Raw genomic sequence first — 27829 nt, 5'->3', positions numbered from 1 at the left:
CCGCAACGGACGGTCGTAAGTGTGAAAAAACCATCCTAAGTATGCCACAACGGACGGTCGTAAGTGTGAAAAAACCATCCCAAATATGCCGCAACGGTCGGTGGTCATAAGTCTGAAATAAACCATCCTAAGTATGCCGCAACGGATGATCGTAAGTGTGAAAAAACCATCCCCAGTCCCTTTTTTTCTTCCCCAGAGCCGGCTGCCCACGGTCGCTAAGCGAAGCGTTGGAAGTCGAGGACCGCTCTGCAGGTGGGCAGGAGCTGGAGGCGGCTGCCGCTGAGGAGGCCGAGCCGGGCGGGGTTGCCTCATTGCCGACGCGGCGGGAGGGGCGGGCGGGGGGCCTGGCCGGGCCAGCCTATGAGGCCGGGCTGCCTCCGCGCCTCCCTCGCCCTTCTTAACCCGGAGCCTCCGCGGCCTCCTGCCGCTCCTGCCGCTCGGAGGTTGGGAACCATGCCGGCGCCCTACACGCGGATGGTGGGGTGAGCCAAGCGCCCGCGGGGGGGGGGTCCCCCTCTGGGGGTGGGCAGGGGGGGGTCGCTGGGCACTGCTAAGTGGGGGGGGGGTTTGAGCCGGATCCCCCCCCTCTTTTCTTTCCTTCAGCCCTTCTCTCCTTCCCTCTTTTCCTCCCTTCCTTCTTTCATCCCTCCCTCCCTCCCTTTGTCTCCCCCTCTTTTCCTTCCTTCGCCCCTTCTCTTCCTCCCTTTTCTCCCTTCCCTCTTTCATCCCTCCCTCCCTTTTTCTCCCCCTCTTTTCCTTCCTTCGCCACTTCTCTCCCTCCCTTTCCTCCCTTCCCTCTTTCATCCCTCCCTCCCTTTTTCTCCCCCTCTTTTCCTTCCTTCAGCCCTTCTCTCCTTCCCTCTTTTCCTCCCTTCCTTCTTTCTTTCATCCCTCCCTTCTTCTCCCCCTCTTTTCTTTCCTTCGCCCCTTCTCTCCTTCCCTCTTTTCCTCCCTTCCTTCTTTCATTCCTCCCACCCTCCCTTTTTCTCCCCCTCTTTTCCTTCCTTCAGCCCTTCTCTCCTTCCCTCTTTTCCTCCCTTCCTTCTTTCTTTCATCCCTCCCTTCTTCTCCCCCTCTTTTCCTTCCTTCAGCCCTTCTCTCCTTCCCTCTTTCCTCCCTTCCTTCTTTCATCCCTCCCTCCCTTCTTCTCCCCCTCTTTTCTTTCCTTCAGCCCTTCTCTCCTTCCCTCTTTTCCTCCCTTCCTTCTTTCATCCCTCCCTCCCTTCTTCTCTCCCTCTTTTCCTTCCTTCCCCGTTCTCTCCTTCCCTTTCCTCCCTTCCTTCTTTCATCCCTCCCTCCCTTCTTCTCCCCCTCTTTTCCTTCCTTCGCCCCTTCTCTTCCTCCCATTCCTTCCTTCCCTCTTTTCCTCCCTTTCTTCTTTCATACCTTCCCTCTTTCCTTTCCTCCCTTTCTTCTTTCCTCCTTCCCTTCTTCTCTCCCTCTTTTCCTTCCTTCCCTCCATCTTTTCCTTCCCTCCCTCCCTCTGTGTCCCCCCTTCCTTCCATCTCTCCCTCCCCCCTTCCTTCCTTCATCCCCTCTCTCCCTCCTTCCTACCCTCCCTCTTTCCCTTTCCCTTTCCTCCCTCCTTCCTTCATCCCATTCCCTCCTTTCTTCTCTCCCTCTGTTCCTCCCACGTTTCCTTCCTTCCTTCCCTCCCTCTCTCTGACTCCCTCCCCCTTCCTTTCCTCCTTTCCTCCCTCCCTCTTCATCCCTCTCCCTCCCTCCCCTCCCTCCTTCCTTCCTTCTCTCCCTTCTCCTTTCCTCCCTTTTCCTTCCTTCCCTCCCTCTCTCGTTGTTTCCCTCCCTCCTTCCTTTCCTTTCCCTCCCTCCCCCCCTTCCTTCCAACTTCCCTCCCTTCTTCTCTCCTTCCTTCCCTCCCTCTTTATCGCAGCCTCAGTTTGCTGCCTGGGAAATGGGCGCAACAGGATGTCCAGCAGGATCCAGAAGTTCTGCAGGCATCCTTTCTGCCCGCTTGCCCCCAGCCTCATTTCGGGGGGTGGGGGTGGGTGTCATCCTCTCCCCCCCCACCACCACCATGACTTTGGCTGGCTCTCCTCCTCCTCCTCCTCCTCCTCCTCCTCCTCCTCCTCCTCCTCCTCCTCCTCCTCCTCCTCCTCCTCTTCCTCTTCTTCCTTTTTAAATAGAGATTGGACCACCATTTGTCTGGAATTGCACAGAGCAGGGGGTTGGACTAGAAGACCTCCAAGGTCCCTTTTGACTCTCTTCTCTTCCTCCTCCTCCTCCTCCTCCTCCTCCTCCCTTGCCTCTTCCCCCCCCCCTCCTCTCCTCCTGCCCTCTTTGCATGCTCAGATTCCCTCCCTCCCTTCTGCTCCTGGCTTCAGCCAAATGGTAAAAAAAACTAGATTGCTCCAGTTCTTTTGCCTGCACATCTGTCTGTTTTTTTTTTCTTTTCTTTTCTTTTCTTTTTTTTTTTGTCTTTTTTTAAGGAAATGCCCGCTGGGTTGGCTTAGAACCGTTGCTTCTTCTCCACGTCATCCTCCTCCTCCTCCTCCTCCTCCTCACCAGGGACTAGCCCCCCCTCCTCTTCCTGCCTTCGTAACCTTTCACCCACAAATTCATTCCTAAAGTCGTTTTTTAGCTTTCCTCCTCCTCTCTCTCTCTCTCTCTCTCTCTCTCTTTCTTTCTTCTTCTTCTTCTTCTTTTTTTTTTTCTCTTTTGCTTTTTCATTTCTTTCCCAATGACTCCAGCTTGGATACAGTTAATCTGGGTTTGGATACAATTAAAAAAAACAAACAAACCCCCGGAAGATACTTTGACTTCCTTCTTCTTCTTCTCCTCCTCCTCCTCCTCGTCCCTCTCGCGCCATTTACACGCACAAACACACAAACGCACAAACACGCACAGAGAGGAGTCTGCATCCTGCCGATTGGCACCCAAATTCCTCCGCGCCTAATTCGAACCCAGGACTTATGCCTAAAATCTAGCCTTGGGCCCCTATGCCCCCCCACCCCACCCTCCGCAATCTCTCGATGTGGCTTTTTTTTTTTTTGCACACAAAGCCACACAATGCGATGACACAACTTGGACGTTGTCGCCTGCAGCTGAAGTACACTTGGCTGCAAAAGTCCTAGGGAAAACAGTTTGTTGCGCAAACTTTGGAAAACTTTGTATTTGTTTTCAAAGAAAAGAGAAGAAATATATATATATATATATATATATATATATATATATATATATATATATATATATATATATATATATATATATATATTCTTTTAATTCATAGGTTCAAATGTATAATACTTTTTTAGATCAGGGTTTTTTCCTATGTAGATCAAGTTGTTTATATGGCCATAGTGGGGTGATATATCATATTTGATATATATATATATATTCATATATATATTTGAGATATCACCCCACTATGGCCATATAAACAACTTGATCTACATAGAAAAAACCCTGACTAAAAAAGTATTATATATATATATATATATATATATATATATATATATATATATATATATATATATATATATATATATATATATATATATAATGTATCTATCTATCTATCTATCTATCTATCTATCTATCTATCTATCTATCTATCTATCTATCTCCAGGCAGAGCTCAACCAGGTTGAGCAATGGAGAACGGGGAGGGAGGGAGGGTGTGTCTGTGTCGAGCCTCAGTTTCCCAGGCTGTAAAATGGGTGGAAAAAAGGATCGGTGGTGTTGGGAAGAGTGTAACACGCTGGAAATAGGACTATTCTCCCTGCGAAGGCTTAAATTTCAGTGGCTTATCCTAAGGGCTGTACGAAATGTGAAAAGGAAATGTTTCTTTTGGGGCGAGCGGCTTGGAGAGATGTGTCATCTTAATTAATTAATTTAATAATAATAATAATAATAATAATAATAATAATAATAATAATAATAAATAATTAATAATAATAATAAATATTATTATTAATTATTATTATTATTATTAATTTATTAATTAATTTATTTATTTGATTTGATTTCTATACCGCCCTACTCCCGAAGGACTCAGAGCAGTGCACAGCCAAACAATAAAACACATACATACAAAATTTAAAAGTAGAATTAAAATCAAATTAAATAGTTTTGGCCCAGACAAATGATAATATCATCATCATCATCATCATCATCATCATCATCATCATCATCTTCTGGCCAAGGATGTACCTCGGTCTTCTCCTGCAATGTGCTTTTTTTTTTTTGACTCTCGAGCAAAAACATACATTCATAAGATTTCCGGGTGGTCTCCTTTACAGTTTGCTAATTCAGTGATTTCTCAACTTTAAAAGGAGTGGACTTCAACTCCCAGCATTCCCCCAGCCAGCTATGCAGTGCTGACTGGGGGGAATGCTGGGAGTTGAAGTCTGCCCCCTCTTAAAGTTACTCAGATTTCTAAGGCTGGCCTGGGGAATTCTGGGAGTTGAAGTCCACTCTTCTTTTAAGTTGCTCAGGTTTCTAATCTGCATGCTGGGCCAGGGAATTCTGGGAGTTGAAGTCCCTCTTAAAGTGACTCAGATTTCTAATCTGCATGCTGGACCAGAGAATTCTGGGAGTTGAAGTCCCTCTTAAAGTGACTCAGATTTCTAATCTGCATGCTGGACCAGAGAATTCTGGGAGTTGAAGTCCCTCTTAAAGTGACTCAGATTTCTAATCTCTATGCTGGACCAGGGAATTCTGGGAGTTGAAGTCCACAAAATTACTCAGATTTCTAATCTGCATGCTGGACCAGGGAATTCTGGGAGTTGAAGTCCCTCTTAAAGTGACTCAGATTTCTAATCTGCATGCTGGACCAGGGAATTCTGGGAGTTGAAGTCCCTCTTAAAGTGACTCAGATTTCTAATCGCCATGCCGGACCAGGGAATTCTGGGAGGTGAAGTCTACCCCTCCTTAAATTGTTCAGGTTTTTCATCACGCGACCATGGGGATGCTGCAACGGTTGTTAAGTGTGAAAAACGGTTGTAAGTCGCTTTTTTTTCAGTGCCGGCCCGTTGCAACTTTGAACCGTTGCCAAACAGCTGTAAATCGAGGACTGTAAATGGCCTAACTGCCAGTCAGACAAAATTTACAAATTTACTGAGTTTCATACTGAATGAATAAAGATAATAATAATAATATTTCTATATGAATGTTCAGTTTACTGAGTTTTATATTTAATGAATAAAGATAATATAATAATAATATTTCTATATGAATGTTCAGTTGACTGAGTTTCATATTGAATGAATAAAGATAATAATATAATAATAATAATAATTCTATATGAATGTTCAGTTGACTGAGTTTCATATTTAATGAATAAAGTAAATTATTATTATTATTATTATTGTTATTATTTCTATATGAATGTTCAGTTGACTTGAGTTTCCTGTTTAATGAATAAAGTAAATAATAATAATAATAATAATAATAATAATAATAATAATATTTCTATATGAATGTTCAGTTGACTGAGTTTCATACTGAATGAATGAAGATAATAATATTTCTATATGAATGTTCAGTTGACTGAGTTTCATATTTAATGAATAAAATAAATTATTATTATTATTATTATTATTATTATTTCTATATGAATGTTCAGTTGACTTGAGTTTCATGTTTAATGAATAAAGTAAATAATAATAATAATAATATTTCTATATGAATGTTCAGTTGACTGAGTTTCATATTTAATGAATAAAGATAATAATATAATAATAATAATATTTGTGATGCATTTTTGAAGGTTCAGTTGACTTGAGTTTCGTGTTTAATGAATAAAGTAAATAATAATATTAATAAAATTGGCCTGCCGAGACGCCGGCAGAGTGGCTCCCTTCCCTCCCTTCAGCGTTGTGCGTGATTGCCAGGGGTGGCGAGATGCCAGCTTCCTTTTTCATGAAGTGGCATCTCTTCAGCAATGGAGAAGGGGGGGGTGTTGTGCAAAGGTGATGAGGGGGGTGCCCGGGAATTCTGGTTAAACCGGGAACAACAGGTTCCTGGATCTCAAGAATCAGCCAGGTTCCCGGGGCGGGAGGGCAGGGGGGCGGGGTGAAAGTCCACCCTACGCCGTTTGCCCCTTGCTCCGGACTCGGTTTCTTGGCCCCTTGCCAAACCTGAGCAGAGGCTGGAAGGATGCCAACCGCTCCTTTTTAACCCTGGATCCTGGGTTCGAGGAGCGGTTTGCAAGCAGGACCGGTTCCAGCAGTTCTGGGGCGGGGATTTTTCTCCCTCGACCGCCTTCCCCCCTCCCCGCGCCCCAAAGATCCTGGAGGGCAGGAAACGAATGTCACGGCTCAGGTGGTCCTCGAGTTACGACTACAAGGGTGCCCAACATTCCTGTGGCGAAGAGGGCCACCGGATAAGTGAGTTTTGCCCCTTTTGCTTGGCACTGTTGTTCTGTGAATCGCCCCGGTTGTTAAGCGAGTCGCGCGGTTGTTAAGCGAATTGGGCTTTCCCACTGATTTTGCTAGTGAGAAGGTGATCTCAACTGAGCCCCACATTTCTGTTGTTAAGTGAGATGGTCGTTAAGTGGGTTTTAGCCCATTTTGCAGCCTTTCCTGCCACGGTTATTAAGTGAGTCACTGCAGTGTTCAAGGGAGTCAAACGGTTGTTAAGCGAATCAGACTTTCCCAGTGGCTTTCCTTTCGTGACAAATTGAGCCCCGAATTTCTGTTGCTAAGTGAGATGGTCGTTAAGTGGGTTTTACCCCATTTTGCAGCCTTTCTTGCCATGGTTGTTAAGTGAACCACTGCACGTGTTAAGTGAGTTGCCCGGCCGTTAATCGAATCCGGCTTCCCTCATTGACGTCGCTTGTCAGAAGGTCGCAAAAGGAGATCACCTGACCGTGGGACTCTGTGACCGTCATAAATACGAGTCGGTAGCCAAGCGTCTGAATTTTGATCACCTGACGGGTGGGGGGGCTGCAATGGTTGTTAAGTGTGAAAAACGGTCACAAGTCCCTTTCCTCGGTGCTGTTGTAACTTTGAACGGTCGCTAAGCAAAGTCGAGGACTACCTGGAGTTCAATGGAGCAGCTGGGGTTTAACAATAGCGTGGGATTTTGCACACGTGTGTTCACACGTGTGTCCGAAGGGAGGGAGCTTGCATTGGGGAGGGGTCTCAAAGGGTCTGGAGTTTCTCTAATTGGACAACAGAAAATAAGATTAAAAATTTAAATTTAAAAAAACGGGCAGTCCTCAACTTACAACAGTTCGTTCGAAGTTACACCACCACCGAAAAAACTGACTTGGGACCTTTTTTCACACTTAACGCCCGTTGCACCATTCCCCTGCAATCACGTGATCCAGATTCGAACGTTTGGCAACCGACTCGTCTTTACGACGGCCGCGGGGTCCCCGGGGTGAGGCGAGGGGAATCCCGCGATCCCCTTTTGATGACGAGGAAAGTCAACGTGGGGAAGTCAGATTCATTTCACGGCCCTGTTCCTCACTTAACGATGGGAGTGATTCCATTCCCAACCGGGGCACGAAAAGGCATAAATTGGGGACGGGGCCAAAATTCACTTGATTGTTTCCCTCAGCCAACCAAGATTTTTTGAGGGGGGCGGAATTGTGGTCGTAAATCGAGGACGACTGGGGAAAAGCAGCCCAGATTTGTGAGCAGCCTTGAGAAGCGGGTGTGGGAACAAGCCTGGCGGCACTGCAAGTTTGGCGTTGTGGTGTTTTGTGGTAACGTGCGTCATTTGTGTTCCTCGGTCGGATTCGTCTTCAAACCCAAGACAATATTGGCCACCCCAGTATTGTTGAAGAAAAAAAAAGATGGTACCCTGAGATTATGTGTCGATTTTAGGGGAATGAACTCCATTGGTATACAAAATACCTACCCCCTAACACTAATGAAGGACTTGCTGAACCACTTGTCAAAAGGCAAGTGGTGATTCCTTCCCTGCACACACACACACACACACACACACACAGTGTGAGAATTGTGCAAGTTGTGGGAAAAATCTGCCAAACGTTTATCGCAAACTTTCCCCTCTTCCTTAAAGCCTCCCCGGAGACAGATTAAATCTCTGGTTGTGCGAATTTAATTAGGGTGATACTTTTAACTTGTTCCAACCTCCAGTTTTCTCAGGTGTTATTCCCCCACCCCCATCCCGTGTTTCGGCTTGCTCGTGATGGGAAGCGGCCCATGAGTGAGTGAGTGCTACGCGGGCCACGCTTAAACATGCCTGTGCATTTATAGAGCGTGTGCAGAATGCGGGATCGTGCTTTTTGCGTGGGACCGATCAGCTCGTAAGAGTGGGGTTTGAAGCCAACTCGCTTGGATGTGCAAAGCTGGCATTTGTGAACACGATAGTGCAGTGATTTTTCAACCGTGGGAAGTTTAAGATGGGCGGACTTCAACTCCCAGAATTCCTCAGCCAGCATGTTTTAAGATGGAAGGAGTTCAGCTCCCAGAATTCCCCAGCCAGCATGCTTTAAGATGGGTGGACTTCAACTCAAAGAATTCCCCAGCCAGCATGTTTTAAGATGGAAGGAGTTCAGCTCCCAGAATTCCCCAGCCAGCATGCTTTAAGATGGGTGGACTTCAACTCCCAGAATTCCCCAGCCAGCATGTTTTAAGATGGAAGGAGTTCAGCTCCCAGAATTCCCCAGCCAGCATGCTTTAAGATGGGTGGACTTCAACTCCCAGAATTCCCCAGCCAGCATGTTTTAAGATGGAAGGAGTTCAGCTCCCAGAATTCCCCAGCCAGCATGCTTTAAGATGGGTGGACTTCAACTCCCAGAATTCCCCAGCCAGCATGTTTTAAGATGGAAGGAGTTCAGCTCCCAGAATTCCCCAGCCAGCATGCTTTAAAATGGATGGAGTTCAACTCCCAGAATTCCCCAGCCAGCATGCTTTAAGATGGGCAGACTTCAACTCCCAGAATTCCCCAGCCAGCATGCTTTATTATACATGGACTTCAACTCCCAGAATTCACAGCTAGCTGGGGGAATTCTGGGAGTTGAAGTCCACGCATCTTAAAGTCGCTAAACGCTGCAACAGTGTGTTTTTCTGATGAAAGAATGTTCCTTATTCAGCAAAATTTGACCATTCAAAGACTGTGCGTGTTCCTATCTTACACGTACGGGGAGTAAGAAGAACACGCGTGAAGAAAAATGATTTCTAAATTGGATATTTGCAAATATGGCCGCTATCCCTTGCGCTGCCGTTGGCTGGCTGCCTTCGGTTCAATCTCGTTTATTTAAAAGAGATTTAAAATGGAATCGGAGTCTGTTTACCGAAGCATGCTGTTTTTTTAATCCTACGTGGCCTTTTGCAGCCTCCGGGATGGGTTTGTACACACAAGCGTTTCAAAGAGGTTGCTTCACTCTCTGAGCGCGTGCAAAGTTCACACACACACACACACGGGCCTTTCCGAGGCGGTGCAAAATTGAGAAAGATTTACACACAAATTGGGAAAGATTTACACAAGTGAAATCTCGCCACAGAAGCTCGGACTTTTGAGAGTTGGGGGTACCCTGTGGTTGTTCAGTTCAAGAAGTCCTCGTCCTCGATTTACGACCACCCTTGAGGCGCACATTCCCGTCGCTAAGTGAAAATGTGGTTACGTGAATCTTGGGCCCTATCGCACGACATTTCTCGCCACCATTGTTAATTGTGTCGCACGGCTGTGAAATGAATCTGGCTTCCTCGTTGACGTGGCTGGCCAGGTTGTCGCAAAAGTGGGAATATGTGACACCTCCCTCTGGATGCCGCAACAGTCATAGGTACATGCCAGTTTCCAAGCAAATCTGAATTTTGATCATGTGGCTGAGGGGAGGCAGCGACGGTGTGAAAAACGGTCCTCGTTCGATTTTTTTTCAGTGCCGTTGTGACTGAACGTTCACTAAGATGGCCGTAAGTCGAGGACTAGCTGTCCATCTTGTTTCTGCCAGATCGTTATACACACACACAGACTTATTACAGATAGTGCTCGACTTAACGACCGCAATTGAACCAAAAGTTGCTCTCGCTGAGTGAAATATTTGTTCCAGTAAGTTTTGCCCCGTTTTACGACCTTTCTCGCCACGGTTGTTAAGTTGAACCCTTGCCGTTGTTAAGTTAGTCGCATGGTGTTTAAGTGAATCTCGCTTCCCCCTCGACTTTGCTTGTCAGAAGTTTGCCAAAGGGGATTTAGTGAGCTCGGGACACTGCAACCGTTATAAGTATGAGTCCGTTGGCAAGCGTCTGAATTTTGATCCACGGGGATCGTGGTCGTACGTGTGAAAAACAGTCACGTCCCTTTTTTCCCAGCACCGTCGTCATTTCAAATGGTCACTAAATGAAATGTCGTAAGTCGAGGACTGCCTGTATTTGAGGGGGAATGACAGGTTGAGGCCTCTTTCCTTCTTCTAACTCTCGGAAGTTGTGGGAGCTTCATCACCGGAGGCTTTCAAGAAGAGATTGGACTGTCATTTGTCAGAAATGGTGTAGGGTGGTAATGGCTAACCTTTTTGCTGTCACGTGCCGGGAGCGGGGGGGGCGCGCGTGCATGCCCACACCCATAATTCAATGCCCCTCCGCACCCTGCGTATGCGCGCACAACCCCCCCCTCACACTTCCTACGCTTTTGGCACACGACGGCAGAAAGGTTATCAGTGGGCCCAGTAGTCCCGTTTTTCGCCCTCCTCAGGCTACAGAGGCTTTCTTGGCGCCTGGGGAGGGCAAAAACAGCCTTCCCCACAACCCCAGAGGCCCTCTGGAGGCGGGAAATGGCCATTTCTTGACTTCCGGTGGGCCCGGAAGGCCTGAAAATTAGCTGGCCAGCGCATGCATATGCGCTGGAGCTGAGCTAGGCCAACTCTCGCGTGCCCACAGATATGGCTCTGCCTGCCATCTGTGGCACGCGTGCCATAGGTTCGTCATCACGGGTGTAGGGTCTCCTGCTTGGGCAGCAGTGAGTTTGGACTAGATGACCTCCAAGATCCCTTCCAACTCTGTTCATCTAATAATCTAATCCTCTTTTCCAGCCGTGGAGCCTTCTCGCTTCGGAGATGGTCTGCGGTGCCGGTGCGTTGGGCCCACGCGCCCCGCGTGCTCCACGGCGACTTGGCCAAACTCTCCGGCCGGGCTCAGGAGTTCGTCGAGCAAGGGGTGCGACTCTGCCAACCGGACAGCCTCCACATTTGCGACGGGACGGAGAAAGAGAACACCAAAATCTTGAATTTCCTAGAATCGGAAGGCGTCATCAAACCGTTGACGAAATACGAGAACTGGTAAGCCCGTCCGGCTGTTTCTCTCTTGCGGGGTCGGGTGGGTGGGGTAGGGGAATGCCAGTTCCCGTCCGACGATGGGGACTTGGGAGTCCTGCACATCTGGATTGCCACACTTCCTTCCGCAGCTGGCTGGCGAAAACCGACCCCAAAGATGTGGCTAGGGTAGAGAGCCGGACGGTCATCGTCACGGAGAACCAGAGGGACACGATTCCCGTCACGGCCCCGGGGGTCAAGGGTCAGCTGGGCAACTGGATGAACCCCAAAACCTTTCAAGAGGCGGTGGACGATCGGTTCCCGGGTTGCATGAAAGGTGAACGGGACGGGGAAGGGGTCCCATTTTTAAAATATAATACGAGTTACAAATGGGGTTCCAGCTTTTTTGAGGTCGAGCCAAGGATAAACGAGGGGAAAAGAATTTGAATCCTGGCGGCAATTCCTGTCCTGCCGTTCGTCCCAGTTTCCGGATGGATACGGCCCCCCCCCGCCAGTTCAAATGCCTCTTCCCGAGACTTGCTCTTCCGGATAACGGAATCCGTTTATCCATCCTGGCTAAACTGTTTTTATTTTTTGATGCTTTGGGTTCGTCTGCTGATACTGGTTTTTAAGAGCTGTGTTTTTGAAACACCGCCAAGTTTTAAGATGAGTGGACTCCAAATCCCAGAGTTCTCCAGGCAGCCGTGGACTCTTGGGAGCTGGAATTCTAGGGGAGGGGGAGGAGGAGGAGGAGGAGAAAGAAGAGGAGGAGGAGGGGTTAGAAGGAGGAAGAAGAGGGAGAGGGAGAAGAGAAGGGGAGGAGGAGAGGAGGAGGATGGAGGGAAGAAGAAGAGAGGAAGAAGAAAGGAGGAGGAAGAGGAGGAGGGGAGGGAGGGAAGAGGAAGGAGAGGAGGAGGGAGATGGAAGAGGAGGAGAGAAGGTGAGGAAGAGGAGGGGAGGGAGGGAAGAAGAAGAGGAGAGGAAGAAGAAAGGAGGAAGAGGAGGAGAAGGGAGGGAGGGAAGAGGAAGGAGAGGAGGAGGGAGATGGAAGAGGAGGAAGAAGGAGAGAAGGCGAGGAAGAGGAGGGGAGGGAGGGAAGAAGAGGAGAGGAAGAAGAAAGGAGGAAGAGGAGGAGGAGGGAGAGGGAGGGAAGAGGAAGAAGAGGAGGGAGATGGAAGAGGAGGAAGAGGAGGAGAGAAGGCGAGGAAGAGGAGGGGAGGGGAGGGAGGGAAGAAGAAGAGGAGCGGAAGAAGAAAGGAGGAGGAAGAGGAGGAGGAGGTGGGAGGAAGGGAAGAGGAGGAAGAGGAGGAGAAGAAGAGGAGAGAAAGAGGAGGGGAGGGAGGGACGAGGAAGAAGAGAGGAAGAGGAAAGGAGGAGGAAGAGGAGGAAGAGGAGGAAAGAAGGTGAGGAAGAGGAAGGGAGGGAGGGAAGAAGAAGAGAGGAAGAAGAAAGGAGGAGGAAGAGGAGGAGGGAGGGAGGGAAGAGGAGGAGAAGAGGAGGAGAGAAAGAGGGGAGGGAGGGAAGAGGAAGAAGAGGAGGGAGATGGAAGAGGAGGAAGAGGAGGAGAGAAGGCGAGGAAGAGGAGGGGAGGGAGGGAAGAGGAAGAAGAGAGGAAGAGGAACAGGAGGGGAGATGGAAGAGGAGAAGGAAGAGAAGGCGAGGAAGAGGAGGAGGAAGGGAAGAGGAGGAGAAAGGGAGGAGAGGAAGGGGAAGAAGGGAAGAGAAAGAAGAGGAGAGGAGAAGAAGGAGAGGAGGAGTGAGGGAAAAAGACGAGAAGGAGGAGGGGAGTGGGGGGAAGAGGAGGGGAATTCTGGGAGTTGAAGTCCACCTGTCTTAAACTTGCCAAGAGTCTGAAGAATCCTTTACCAGAGGCAGCCCATCTTCCCATTATTCTTATGTTTTAAAAAACCCAAGAATTGAAGAAACAAAGGAATAACCTCAAACACGGGAGTCCTTAGCTTACGACCAGTCACTTAGTGACCATTCAAACTCGGATTTAAAATTCTGAAGGTCGAACCTCCTCGGAGGTCAACGTGACCGAACTTAAGGCGCCCAGCAACATGGCCCCCATTTATCTGTAGCATCTACACAGTCATATGTCGAGGACTATCTGTACGTGACCAACCCATTTTACGACCGTTATGTCATATGACTGTCAGGGATAGGCTTCATGATGTTTGTATATCGATGCCTTACAGGTCCAGAAAACAAGCTCTGATCGACCCATGTACGATTGTTTCGATATACGACTGGAATATGGAGACTCCATTATGGTCGTATGTCGAGTTTTCAGGATATCAATGACTTTCTGAATATCGCCAGGGTGGGAGCCACCCAGAAATTGTAATTCAACAGAGAAGGCGCAGTGTGACATTACAGGCAATCCTTGACTTACGACCGTTCATTTAGTGACCGAAGTTACAACGGCACTGAAAAAAGCGGCTGATGTGAGTTTTTCACGCTCACGACCGTCGCCGCATCCCCCATGGTCACGTGATCAAAATTCAGAGGCTTTTGGCAACGACTCATATTTATGACGGTCGCAGAGTCCCGGGGTCATGTTGATCCCCTTTTGCGTCCCCTTTTGTGACGAGCAAAGTCCAAGGGGAAGCCGGATTCGTTTAACAACCGGGTTGCCAACTTGACAACGGCAGGGATTCGCTTAACATCGGTGGCAGGAAACATCATCCTGTGGGACAAAACGCACTTTATAAAGGTCTCGCTTGGCAACAGAAATATTCAGCTCAGTTGTGGTCGTAAGTCGAGGACCGCCTGTATATTTAATCAAAAGACACTGAAACCCACCTAGATAAGCAAATGTTATTGTTCCAAATTCGTCGTTTAATGACGCCGTAATCTCTTGCGGGGTGGAGTCTGAGCAACTGAATGGAGCTGAGTGTTTACTGGCCGGATGCCTTTCCTGTTACCAATGCTGAGTTATATTCAGCAGATATATTCTCATTGTGCCGAGAGAGAGAAATAATAGCCTCTACCGAGGATCGAATTCACAGTCTCCTGATTCTGAGGCGAGAACTCCACCTCTAGGCCACCGCAGCACTTCTTATATTGTTATATAAGTGGGTTTTTTTTTAATTATTTGCTCAATTTCTCTTCCTCCCTCTGGTCCGTCTCCTCTCGCAGGGCGCACCATGTACGTCATCCCCTACAGCATGGGCCCCCTCGGTTCGCCCCTGTCTAAAATCGGGATCCAGCTGACGGATTCGGCCTACGTGGTCGCCAGCATGCGAATCATGACGCGGATGGGCGCGGCGGCCCTCCGCACGCTCGGGGATGGAGAGTTCGTCAAGTGCCTGCATTCGGTGGGGCGGCCTTTGCCCCTTAGCGGTAAGGCGCCTCACTCCTCCCCCGGGCAAAGGAAGCCCCTCTTTCTCGGGGTTTCATTAATTCTCTGTTCGTGCGATGAGAGACATGTGAAGATGTGATGAACGAAGTTCGGGTTAACACTAGAAATGCGGTTGTGTGAAGGGAAAAAAGAATAATAATTAGTCTAAATTTGGCACCCTCTAGTCTAAATGGTTAGGCCAGTATTTCTCAATCTTGTCTGCGTTAAGATGTGTGGACTTCAACTCCCAGAATACCTCACCCAGGAGTCTAGGAGTTGAAGTCCACCTATCATAAAGCATGCTGGCTGAGGAATTCTGGGAGTTGAAGGCCATCCATTTTAAAGCAGGCTGGCTGGGGAATTCTGGGAGTTGAAGTTCATCCATCATAAAGCATGCTGGCTGAGGAATTCTGGGAGTTGAAGGCCACCTATCATAAAGCATGCTGGCTGAGAAATTCTGGGAGTTGAAGGCCATCCATCATAAAGCATGCTGGCTGGGGAATTCTGGGAGTTGAAGTTCATCCATCATAAAGCATGCTGGCTGAAGAATTCTGGGAGTTGAAGGACATCCATTTTAAAGCATGCTGGCTGAGGAATTCTGGGAGTTGAAGGCCATCCATTTTAAAGCATGCTGGCTGAGGAATTCTGGGAGTTGAAGGCCATGCATCTTAAAGCATGTTGGTTAAGGAATTCTGGGAGTTGAAGTCCATGCATCTTAAAGCATGCTGGCTGAGGAATTCTGGGAGTTGAAGTCCACCTATCATAAAGCATGCTGGCTGAGGAATTCTGGGAGTTGGAGTCCATGCATCTTAAAGCATACTGGCTGGGGAATTCTGGGAGTTGAAGGCCATCCATTTTAAAGCATGTTGGCTGAGGAATTCTGGGAGTTGAAGTCCATCCACCTTAAAGCATGTTGGCTGAGGAATTCTGGGAGTTGAAGTCCATCCACCTTAAAGCATGCTGGCTGAGGAATTCTGGGAGTTGAAGTCCATGTATATTAAAGCATGCTGGTTTATGAATTCTGGGAATTGAAGTCCACACATCTTAAAGTTGATTGGGAAACAATAGGCTAGGCAGACTGTTTCCAATTTTCTGAATTACTTTACTAAGAATTCAGGCTATTGATGCCCATAATTTCCAGATGTGCAAAGCTGGAGGACATTATTCCAGAGGTTTGGGACTTCAGCTCCCAGAATTCCCTGCATCCGGCTCCAGCACATGTCCTTAGTCTGCTGGTGTTTCAAACATGCTACTATATTTCCCCCAAAATAAAACCGGGTCTTATATTAATTTTTGCTCCAAAAAATGCATTAGGGCTTATTTTCCGGTTAGGTCTTATTTTGGGGGGGGGGAATACAGTATTAAACGCCTCCGTCTGCTGACGATCTTAACGGGGGCATATTTTTGGGGTAGGGTTTATATTACGAGCATCCTGAAAAATCATGCTAGGACTTAATTTTCCGGTTGGGTCTTATTTTCGGGGAATCACGGTAGAAGGCCCTTTGTGTTAAAATCCTGACATCGTCCAGTCCCTAACCTGTTGTCTTCTTCTCCTTCTGCAGAAGACCTCGTGAACAACTGGCCTTGCAATCCGGAGAAGACCTTAATCGCCCACGTGCCGAACCGCCGAGAAATCGTGTCTTTCGGCAGCGGCTACGGCGGCAATTCCTTGCTGGGGAAGAAATGCTTTGCCCTCCGTATCGCTTCTTGCATCGCCAAGGACGAAGGCTGGCTGGCCGAGCACATGCTGGTGAGGGGAGGGGTGGGCCGTGAGATTGAAGGGCGGGGTCTGCATGGCAAGGGGGGGACAGACCCCGCGATCCGAGCCGCTTGCAGAATTGCGACTTCTGAAAGCGGAAAAGGGTGACTTCGATGGCGTGGCTTTGGCGGCCATCTTGATTTTCTCCCCCCCCTCCCCCGTCTCCGTAAACTCTCCGGGTTTCAGATAATTTTACCACCGGTTCGCTGCACATTGAAAATGTGAGCGCGCTTAGAAAACGTGGCTAAATAGGACGGCATAGCACCAGGGCGGATGAACGGGGCTGGCCCACCCGCAGCCCCGGACCGGTTCGGATTGAACCGGTCTGAACCGGCTGAATATCACCATTGATCCGAGGCAAAGATTTTACAGGCAGTCCTCGACTTACGACCCCAATTTCCATTGCGGAGACAGACAGGGGTTTAGTGAGTTCTGCCCCACGATGTTTCTTATCGCCGTTGTTAAGCAAATCACGGCGGTTGCTAAATTAGCAACACGGTTGTTAAGTGCATCGGGCTTAACCCCCTTGACTTTGCCTCTCAGAAGGTCGCAGAAGGAGATCATGTGTTTCCCCGGGACGCTGAAACTGTCATAAATGTGAGCCAGTTGCCAAGCTTCTGAATTTTGACCACGTGACCGCGGAGATACTGCAACAGTCATAATTTGTGGAAAAACGGTCGTCGGTCTCTTTTTTTCAACGCCGTTGTAACTTTGAACGGTCACTAAACGAGGGATTGTAAGTCAGGGACTACCTGTACTCCAAAGCGGCCAACTTTTTTTTGTTTTCGTTCTCATCTACAGCTTGGAGGGAGAAGTCAGTCGTCCTTTGCACTTTCTGCACGTGCTCAGGGGTACTCTTTCCCTCAATCAGTGACTGATCTACTGGGCTATGGAGATTCTCTGTCATCCAGGTCAAGGTTGTCCCAATAGAGCTTTTTCCCCCAACAGCAACTGGACTTTCTTTGGCCTTTTTTTTCCTTGAAGAGGTTTTGCTTCTCACCCGAGAAGCTTTCTTCAGTTCTGCTGAAGGCGAACTTGAACTGAAGAAACCGAAGAAGCTTCTCGGATGAGAAGCGAAACCTCTTCAAGGAAAAAAAAAATCAAAGCAAACCCAGTTGCCTTTGGGAAAAAAGCTCTTTTGGGATCTACTGGTTTACTTGTTCCGATCTGCCCGTCAAAGCCACCTAACCACCAAGAAAGTCAAGCGTGCAGCCCGTGTGCCACCGTCGTGCCAAGCATGGAAGATTGCAAAGTAGGACCGTGGAGTTTTTGGGCCTGGCCGTAAACAGTTACCCCATGGGGGCCAAGGGTCGATTGCTGGGATCGAGCCGGTGATGGGGGATGGAGAGGGGGCACAGAAAATTTGGTCCATCAGGCCCCAGGCCAAAGGACAGATGCTGTTTGCATTGCCTGGGAGTGATATTTAACGAGCAAACATTAATTGGTTAATGAGTGACAGACGCCGGCTGTTATCCCAACCGGATCGGGAGACATTTGACGTAGGAAAGAGACAGCCGGGGTTGTGGGAGGGGGCGGGCAGGAATTGCTGGTTTGGAAAAAACAGGTTTCCAGCCGACTGGGCAGCCATCTCAGTGGGCAGGACTGCAAGGCCCATTGTGCCCAGCCAGCATGACGATGGGGGAGGATGGGAGCCGTAGTCCGGCCTGCAACAGGACCCCAGCTTCAGGAAAGACCTATGGGAGTGCAAAGGCCGTAGGAATGAGGGGGGAGATATTGGGGTAGAATTCGCTGTAGATGTGCCAGGATTCAGAGCTGGCATTGGTAAATTAGGTTTGCATTCATGAATTAATGAATTAATTCTGATTTTTTTTTTGACCAGGAGGTTGCTTATATGATATCCCAGGGGGAAAATCAATAACGATCCAGATTAACTTTCAGAATAAAATTACTTCCATTAAAAAAAATAATTTTAATTTTGACAACAGGGTCAGTTGTGAAGCCTCGAAGGGTTTTTTTTCCTTAAAGTGTGTGTGTCGTACACAAGCGAGCACGGAACTGGAATATAAATTTGTTTTGCGTGTTTTTAAATGTGCAACGGTGAAAGCATTTTCCCACCGATCCCCCGTTCCAAAAAACAAACTTGAATATGTCCATGAACGGTAAAAGCAATGACTGTGAACGTCCACATTTTAGTTATGCGGAGAGTAAAAGATTAATTTAAGATTGAAAAGGCTGGAATCGAAGAGAAACAAACAGGTGAACACAAATTCTCCAAGGGAAATGAACCGTATGGCATTGCCTTATAATTTCCTTCTCATGGAGGTAAATGTGAAAAAGCAGGGTAAAACTCTTCTTAAAATCTGTATTAAAAATCAGCATTTTTCTTGCTTGGCCACTTAAGCAAGGTGGGATTCAGCCGGTTCGGGCCGGTTCAAGCGAACCGATTGTTAAATTGCTGGCTAGCTCCGCCCTTCCCCGCCCCGATCCTTCCAGGGTTCCCAACGTATCCTGTTTAGGCCCAAAACGGGGTGCGGGGGGGGAGTGTGCCCCACCCCCAGTGCCCCATTTTCGCTCCGAGGCGGCTGCAGGGAGGCTTACTAGGCCCAAAACGGGGCACCGGGGATCCGGTGCCCCCCCCCGTGGCCCGTTTTGCTCCCAGGGGGTGCAGAAGGCTGAGTGCTGCCTGTCACACACCCCTGGCCACGCCCACCATGGCCACGCCCACCCAGGCAGTCATTAACTGGGCAGAGAACCGGTTGTTAAATTATTTGAATCCCACCGTTGATGCAGACTTCAACTCCCAGAATTCCCCAGCCAGCTATGTTCTTCTCCCTATGTCGGCAGGGGGAATTCTGGGAGTTGAAGTCCACGTCTTTTAAAATGGCCACGCTTCAAGAAAACTGCTTTTACCCACTTCACTTTACCCACTTAAACGATGCAGGCAGTCCTCGGTTTACGACCACAATTTAGGAGCCCAACCTTTATGTTGCTAAGCGAGGCATTTGTTAAGTGAGTTTTGCCCTCTTTTTTTACGTCTTTCTCGGCCGCGTTTGTTAAGTGAGTCACTGCGGTTCTTAAATGAGTTACACGGTTGTTAAGTGAATCCGGCTTTCCCCGTTGACTTGGCCGGTCGGAAGGTCGCAAAAGGGGCGGGGGAGGGGGTCACTGTGACCGTCATAAATGTGAGTCGCTTGTCAAGCATTCGAATGTAAATCACACGACCGTAGGGAATGCTGCGACGGTCTTAAGTGCGAAAAGCGGTCATAAGTCCCTTTTGTCTGTGCCGTCGTCACTTTGAATGGTCACTAAGTGAACTGTTGTAAGTCGAAGACTTACATTCCAGCAGTGGAATAGGATTATCTTGAAACTCCCCCCCCCCCAAAAAAAGTGGTGTTATTAGCCACCCAACCTAAAAAATACACTTTTCCCAAAAGGGTTTCCACAATTTTGGCCACTACTGTATCTTAAATTTGTCAAGGTTGAAAAATACGGAGTTAAAATTTTTGGATTGGGAAACTGGGAGACTCCACAAGAGAGATGTAAAATCTTTTAAACTATGATGGTTACCAAGATTTTTGTAATCTACGCCTTTAGTTTATCGCGAAGATGAGTTTCGGTCTCTTAAGCGTGGCGTCTGCCAAATTGCAGGCACGCTCCCCTCTACGGTTTTCTTGCAGATTCTGGGACTCACCAACCCGGAGGGCAAGAAGAAATACGTGGCGGCCGCCTTCCCGAGCGCCTGCGGAAAGACCAATTTAGCCATGATGAATCCTACCTTGCCGGGCTGGCGCGTGGAATGCGTCGGGGACGATATCGCCTGGATGAAGTTCGACAGCGAAGGTGACTCGGCGGGTGCTGGGGCTGAGATGGCGGCAGGGAGGTGCGGTGTAAGGGGAAAAGCAGGTCATCCTCGACTTACGACCGCAGTAGTACTTCCGTCACTAAGCGAAGCGGCAAGACGGCAAACAGAACTGATTTGGGCCAAAGCTGCCTCGTCTGGGAACAACATAAACGGAGTCTCCAACCCTCCAGGGGTTTTCAGGACACAAATTTAGCTCCCAGGTACCAGTGATGGGTTGCTACCGGTTCGCCCCGGTTCGGGGGAACCGGTAATAGTTGCGGCAGGAGTCTCCTCCCTCCAGCCCGGACGTCATCAAATAAGCTCTGCGCATGCGAACCGGTAGCAAAGGTAAGTGAAACCCACCACTTCCAGGTACCCCAAGATTTGTGTTCGAGTTTACGGTGTTGGGGGGAAGGAGATCCGGAGACCGTCGCGGTGAGGAATAACCATCTGCTGGGATTTTTTCCCCACCTGTAGGTTGCCTGCGTGCCATCAACCCCGAGAACGGCTTCTTCGGGGTGGCCCCGGGCACGTCCACTCGGACCAACCCCAACGCCATGCATACCATCCAGCGTAACACCATCTTCACCAACGTGGCCGAGACCAGCGAAGGCGGCGTCTACTGGGAGGGCATCGATCAGAGGATTCCGGAAGGGGTCACCATCAGCACCTGGCAAGGAAAACCATGGAAACCAGGTGAGATCAGCTGTTGGGTGCAAAGTCAGGGACCGACTAACTTGTGTGCCCGTTAGGAGCACGAGCTCAGAGGCGAGAAACAGTGTTCAAATCAATCGCAAAATGCGTGGACTTCAACTCCCAGAATTCCCTCAGCCAGTGTGGCTGGCTGAGGAATTCTGGGAGTTGAAGTCCAGGTGTTTTAAATCATATTGGCTGAGGAATTCTGGGAGTTGAAGTCCACACATCTTAAATCATGGTGTCTGAGGAATTCTGGGAGGATTTTTTTTAGTCAATATTTTTTATTTTGTGTTATTTATACATATCGATGTGTGAATGGTGTGATACCTGGGTATCATATATTTCAATACAAATAAACATAATATTGTTACTCATAGTACATTTCATTTTCATTATTTCATATTATTTACACATACCTGGGAGTTGAAGTCAAAGTATTTTAAATCATACTGGCTGGCTAGGGAATTCTGGGAGTTGAAGTCTACGCATCTTAAAGCACTCTGGCAGAGGCATTCTGGGAGTTGAAGTCCAGGCATCTTAAAGCACTCTGGCTGAGGAATTCTGGGAGTTGAAGTCCACACATCTGAGGAATTCTGGGAATTGAAGTCCAGGCATCTTAAAGCACACTGGCTGAGGAATTCTGGGAGTTGAAATCCAGGAATCTTAAAGCACACTGGCTGAAGAATTCTGGGAATTGAAGTCCACACATCTTAAAGCATGCTGGCTGAAGAATTCTGGGAATTGAAGTCCACACATCTTAAAAGTCGCCGAAGTTTGATAAATACTCAGTTAAACTAATCGATGTCCTGGTCCCCATCCCTCAAGCACTATTATGGGATGTTTGAGGCAACTTTCGGATGCCGTTGAGTTTAACCGTAAGCTGATAGAAGGTATCGAAGCTGGGAAGTTAACGTTTCAAAGAAGGAGGTTGAATTTTCAAAATTGTGCATCCAGATAGGAATTTTGGACCCCCTCTTTTCCTAAGATTTGAGGGTGGTCTCATAGGTGGGAAGAAAAATGCCCTGTCTCTTTAATAATCACCCTGTCTCCTGCATGAGGAGAGGGTTGGACTAAATGACCTCCAAGGTCCCTTCCAACTCTGTTATTGTTACCTAATAAAAAAAACAGAGAGAGAGGTAGAAATAATGACCAACAGAATGAGACGAATCTTAACAGCACAAGGCTAACATTAGAAGAGCAGGCAAATGAATTCCGATTTTCCGTTAGGGCAAAATTATCTTGTTATATCAAATTATTAGGGGAATTATCTTGAAGATCAAGTTTGAATCCAATCCTCTATGGTTGATTATTGTCTGGTCATCTCAATTCTTCCGTGTTTCTCTCATTTTTTTCCCCCCCCCAGGGGATCCACAACCAGCCGCTCATCCGAATTCTCGCTTTTGTGCCCCGGCTCGACAGTGTCCCATCATGGATCCGGATTGGGAATCGCCTCAGGGGGTCCCCATCGACGCCATCATCTTTGGGGGCAGGAGACCGGCAGGTAGGAGCTCTGCCCCCTCCCCCCCCCGATTGTCTTCCCAGACCTCTGAACCGGTCCGATGTTTCTCGAGATCACCTCTTGGTGTCTTTTTCCCCCCCTCCCAGGGGTACCTTTGGTGTACGAGGCCTTCAACTGGCGCCACGGAGTCTTCGTGGGCAGCGCCATGCGGTCGGAGTCCACGGCGGCGGCTGAGCACAAAGGTAGGGCTCTGGGTTCGAGATCGGGTGGAGGAGGGGGGTTTTCTCCCTCTTACTTACGTCGGAAGAGAGAAAAAGGGCCAGAACAAGTGAATCCAATAACGATGAAAAAATATATATTCATTGATTCATATCCATCAGAAGGAAGATAAGCCCAGAAGCTTCAGCATTCTAGCCAGGACCTCACCTTTTAAATGAGAGGTCTATGCATGTGTTTGTATGTGTGTGTGGGCTGGAAACATACCTACAGGGAGTCCTCGACTTAGAGCCATTCGTTTAGTGACCGTTCGATGGTCGAATGGCGCTGAAAAAAGTGATTTGCTGACGAAAAGTCTATTACGATAGTCGCAATGTCAGAGGTCACGTGATCACCCTTTGCAAACTTTCCCAGCTGGCTTCTGGCAAGCAAATGGGGAGGGGGGGGGGAAACCGGATTCACGTAAGAGCCACGTGACTCCCTTAACAACCGCAGGGATGAGGGGCCCTTGGTACTCTTTTGGGGGCTTGGTTGCCTTTTCTCGCCGACGTTTCATGACCCAACTAGATCACATCATCAGTGTTAGAAGGGAGGGGGGGGTTGGAGGAGGAGGATGGGGAAGAAAGAGGAGAAGAGGAAGGGATGGAGGAGGAGGAGGAGAAAATGGAGGAGGAGGAGGGGAAGGGCTGGAGAAGAAGGAGAGGAGATGGAGGAGGGGAAGGGATGGAGGAGGAGAAGGAGGAGGAGGAGGGATGGAGAAGGAGGAGAAGGAGAAGGAGGGAAAGGGATGGAGAAGAAAGGAGGAGGAAGAGGGATGGAGAAGGAGAAGGAGAAGAAGATGGAGGAGGAGGAGGGGAAGGGATGGAGAAGAAAGAAGAGGAGGAAGAGGGATGGAGAAGGAGGAGAAGATGGAGGAGGAGGAGGAGGAGGGGAAGAGATGGAGAAGAAAGAGGAGGAGGAAGAGGGATGGAGAAGGAGGAGAAGATGGAGGAGGGGAAGGGCTGGAGAAGGAGGAAGAGGGATGGAGAAGGAGGAGAAGATGGAGGAGGAAGAGGGGAAGGGATGGAAAAGAAAGAGGAGGAGGAAGAGGGATGGAGAAGGAGGAAAAGATGGAGAAGGAGGAGGAAGAGGGATGGAGAAGGAGGAGAAGATGGAGGAGGGGAAGGGCTGGAGAAGGAGGAAGAGGGATGGAGAAGGAGGAGAAGATGGAGGAGGAGAAGATGGAGGAGGAAGAGGGGAAGGGATGGAAAAGAAAGAGGAGGAGGAAGAGGGATGGAGAAGGAGGAAAAGATGGAGAAGGAGGAGGAAGAGGGATGGAGAAGGAGGAGAAGATGGAGGAGGGGAAGGGCTGGAGAAGGAGGAAGAGGGATGGAGAAGGAGGAGAAGATGGAGGAGGAGAAGATGGAGGAGGAAGAGGGGAAGGGATGGAAAAGAAAGAGGAGGAGGAAGAGGGATGGAGAAGGAGGAAAAGATGGAGAAGGAGGAGAAGATGGGGGAGGAGGGGAGGAGGAGAAGGAAAAAGAGAAGAAGAAGGGATGGAGAAGGAGGACTGGTGCTCTCTGAACTTGGTGGTTTTCTGGCAGATGTTTCATGACCTAACTAGGTAAGATCATTAATGCTAGAACGGAGTAGGGTTGGAGGAGGAGAGGAAGGGATGGAGATGCAGAAGAAGGAGAAGATGGAGGAGGAGGAGGAGGGGAAGAGATGGAGAAGAAAGAGGAGGGGGAAGAGGGATGGAGAAGGAAGGACCCAACTAGATCACATCATCAGTGCTAGGAGGGAGGAAGGGGTTGGAGATGGAGGATGGAGAAGAAAGAGGAGAAAAGGAAAGGATGGAGAAGGAGGAGAAGATAGAGGAGGAGGAGGGGAGATGGAGAAGAAAGAGGAGGGAGAAGACGGATGGAGAAGGAGGAGAAGATGGAGGAGGAGGAGGAGGAGGAGGAGGAGGAGGAGGAGGAGGAGGAGGAGGAGGAGGAGGAGGAGGAGGAGGAGGAGGAGGAGGACCGTGGGGCCCTTGGTGCTCTCTGAGCTTGGTGGTTTTCTTGCAGACGTTTCATGACCCAGCTAGGGAACATCATCAGTGCTAATCCGCAGGGATTTCCTTAACAACCATGGCAAAAACAAAAAGAAGAATGTCATAAAATGACTTACGATTCACTTAACAACCCATTTGCTTAAACAGGCTTAGTTTTCCGTGCTTGGGGGCTGTCATTGTTCACCTCTGCCCTTCCTTTCCTCTTCCCTCTTCTCTCCCCAGGCAAGGTCATCATGCACGACCCCTTCGCCATGCGTCCGTTCTTCGGCTACAACTTCGGCCGCTACCTGGAGCACTGGTTGAGCATGGAAGGGCGGAAGGGCGTCCGCCTCCCCAAAATTTTCCACGTCAATTGGTTCCGGAAAGATAGCGCCGGGAATTTCTTGTGGCCAGGTTTCGGAGAGAATTCTCGGGTCCTGGATTGGATCTTCCGCCGGGTAGACGGAGAAGAATGCGCGAAGGAAACCCCCATCGGATACGTCCCCAAAGAAGGCGCCTTAAATCTCTCCGGCCTAAGCCAGGTGAGCCATTCGGAGCTCTTCTCGCTGCCCAAGGAATTCTGGGAACAAGAGGTCCGAGAAGTGAGACAATATCTGACGGAACAAGTGCCTGAGGACTTGCCCAAAGAAGTCTTGAAAGAACTGGAAGCCTTGGAGACCCGGGTGAAGAAGATGTGAGGGACCTCAACCGTAGAAGACGTCCAACCAAAGACCAAAGTTTCTTCCCCTGGTTTTCGGAGCGGGAAGACGAGATATCAGGGCCTTTGTTTACAGAAATATCCATTCCTCTTTTTCTTATCAGCTAAGACTCTCTCGTCTCAGGTGTCCCATATCGCGTTTCCAAGGTCAGATGATGGCCACCCAACCTTCTTCTTCGGCTTTGCGTACTTTCCTTGGATGGAGTCACCTTGCTTGATGCCTCTTGTTTCGCTTCCTTCCTCCGTGGCGGTCATTCTTTCAGCCGGTGGTGGGATTCAGATAATTTAACAACCAGTTCTCTGCCCTAATGACCAGCTAGGTAGGCGTGGCTGGGTGATCATGTGACTGGGTGGGCGTGGCCAACTCGACATCACTCACGTCGAGGGGCACCTCACCTCGCCCAGCCTCCCCTCGCCGCGCCTGGCCCTGCTTTGCCCCTCCCCTCCCAGCCACTCCTTGTCACACCCTGCTACTCACCCTGCTGCCCAGCCGGGCGAGCAGGTGGGTGGTGAGGCGAGGAGTGGCTGGGAGGGGAGGGGCCAGGCGTGGCGAGGCACGCTATTCAGCCGGTTCGTCGAACTGTGCAAAAAGTTAGCTACCGGTTCTACCAAACCGGTGCGAACCGGCTGAATCCCCACCACTGCTTTCAGCTCTGGGGAAACGAGAAGGGGAGGGGGAGGGGGCGGCCTTTCATTTTATGAGTTCACGTGTGCCTTCTGAGAGGTTGATTCTCCTCCGTGCATCTTCTCAGTAGCTGCTCCAGAGAGGGATTGGTCTTTGGCCAGCTGTCTTTTTCATTATTATTTTTTTTTTAATTTGGAAAAATCATTGAGAGAGAGGAAAGAAGGAAAGATTGAGGGAGAGGGATGGGAAAAGACTTTAAAACGAATGTGGAAGGTAGTTGCAAGATTTATCTCCAACGCTTATATTTCTGGAGGCAGAAACAAGAGTTATCCATGAGACCTTCTCAGGCCTACCGTGATTAGGATAACAGTTCCATTGAAACATAGCACAAAATATCCGAGTTGCAAGGGCCTTGGAAGGTCTTCTTTCCCAAAGCGGGAAATCCTTTACCATTTCAGACAAACGGTTGTCCAATCTCTTCTTAAAAACCTCTCTGTTGGAGCAGCAGCCACAACTTCTGGTGGCAAGCAGTTCCACGGGTTAATTGTTCTCCCTACACCACTTCAGACAAATGGTTATCCAACACCTTAACGTTAGAAACTGTCGGTGTTTTAATACGCGAGGGGCACGAGTTTTGATTTTTATCAGACTGATAAAGATGGTCGACAGGAAGGAGTAGTGAGCCCAAAGACCAAAAAAATCTAGAGAAATGACATGACTCGCTAACCGAATCCTGCGAAGTGGACCAAGTATCATAAAAAGACGAATCATTTTTCAACCTTTCAAACGAGCGAAATTCACGTCGGCTTGAGGAGCGAGGAATAAAGCGGTCGAAATGTTTAACCATTCATCCATTCATCAAATGTGGCCTTCGGGCAAAAGGCTACTTTGCAGGGTCGAAATAAGATAGTGGCCTTGGGTTGGATGTGGATCCGGGTGAGGGGGTGGTCGGTGCCTTTTTAATTCGCATTGCTATGGAAATCATGGGAATCGTTGTTTTAGATCAGAATTTCTCAAACATGGTCGCTTTTAAGACGTGTGTCAGCACTTCAATAAGAAGAAGTGGAGGCGTCTGGAAAGGGACGTTTGACTTTTCACCTACTTATTTTCCCTGGAGATAATATCCCCTAGGAGATGGGATGGGAGGGGGGAAATTCCTTTGAGCTGGAGCAGTAGATTAGGGGTAGAGTGACTTGGAAGATGGCCAATGAGCGCAGGGGAGTGGGGAAGGGAAAGGGAAGGTTTTGCGTCTGGAAGTCAGTGTTGGCTACGTTGGAGTCGGATTTAGAATGTCGTGCTTAATAAATGGGAGTTTTTTTCATCAAAGACTTTGTTTGAAATGCAATTTATTTGAGACGACCTCGAAATCTGACAACGTGTGGACTTCGACTCCCAGAATTCCCCAGCCAGAATTCTGAGAGTTGAAGTCCAGAAATCTTAAAAGTGTCCATGTTTGAAAGATACTAGTTTAAATGTTTTCATGACAACAACTAATGAAGAATCCACTTTTTAGCCGAATGAATTTGTTAAATCCAGTGAGGGGAATAAATTACATTATAATTAGCTCCTATCATGCTAAAACGGGCCTGTTACACTTAATCAGCTGTGAATTTTAGTAGTTATTAAGCGGAATTTTTAATCGGTGCTCAACGTGAAAGTCAATTTCCTCTTATTTGTCTACATTCCTCGTACATCTAGATTCTATATAACGGGTTTATATATGCCTTGTCTTTTTTTTTAAATTGCCAATAATGTGCTGGATTTTACCGTTGTGAGAAGGACATGCTGCGGAAGAAACAAGAAAAGGCCAAGAAAAATAAAACTGCTCAACATTTTTTGGGTAGAGTTGTGGGACCAGAAACAAAACGACATCTGCAAAAATTTAAAAAAAAAAAAACTAGAAAAAGTTACATGATTGACTAAAATTTAATTGGTGCGCGTGGCAGGGAGGATTCTGAAACAGAAAAAAAAAAAGAACCCCCGTATTTTATTAATAATAAACACAAATAAGAATAATAA

At 48.5% G+C, this 27829-nt stretch overlaps 1 protein-coding gene across 1 annotated transcript; it reads left to right on the top strand.

The window, feature by feature from the left end:
* Positions 1-254: 254 nt before the first annotated feature.
* Positions 255-27829, top strand: PCK2 (phosphoenolpyruvate carboxykinase 2, mitochondrial). The gene is made up of 10 exons (XM_060684791.2): positions 255-482; positions 10960-11205; positions 11331-11515; positions 14320-14523; positions 16084-16271; positions 19919-20081; positions 20560-20778; positions 22142-22279; positions 22384-22479; positions 24711-27829. The coding sequence occupies exons 1-10, from the start codon at positions 361-363 to the stop codon at positions 25163-25165; spliced, it is 2016 nt and encodes a 671-aa protein (XP_060540774.2). The 5' UTR covers positions 255-360; the 3' UTR covers positions 25166-27829.

The sequence above is a fragment of the Pantherophis guttatus genome, chromosome 4, assembly GCF_059756535.1.
Source record: "Pantherophis guttatus breed Tessera chromosome 4, ASM5975653v1, whole genome shotgun sequence".
NCBI classification, from domain to species: Eukaryota; Metazoa; Chordata; class Lepidosauria; order Squamata; family Colubridae; genus Pantherophis; species Pantherophis guttatus.
This window is presented reverse-complemented; position numbering and strand designations above follow the sequence as displayed.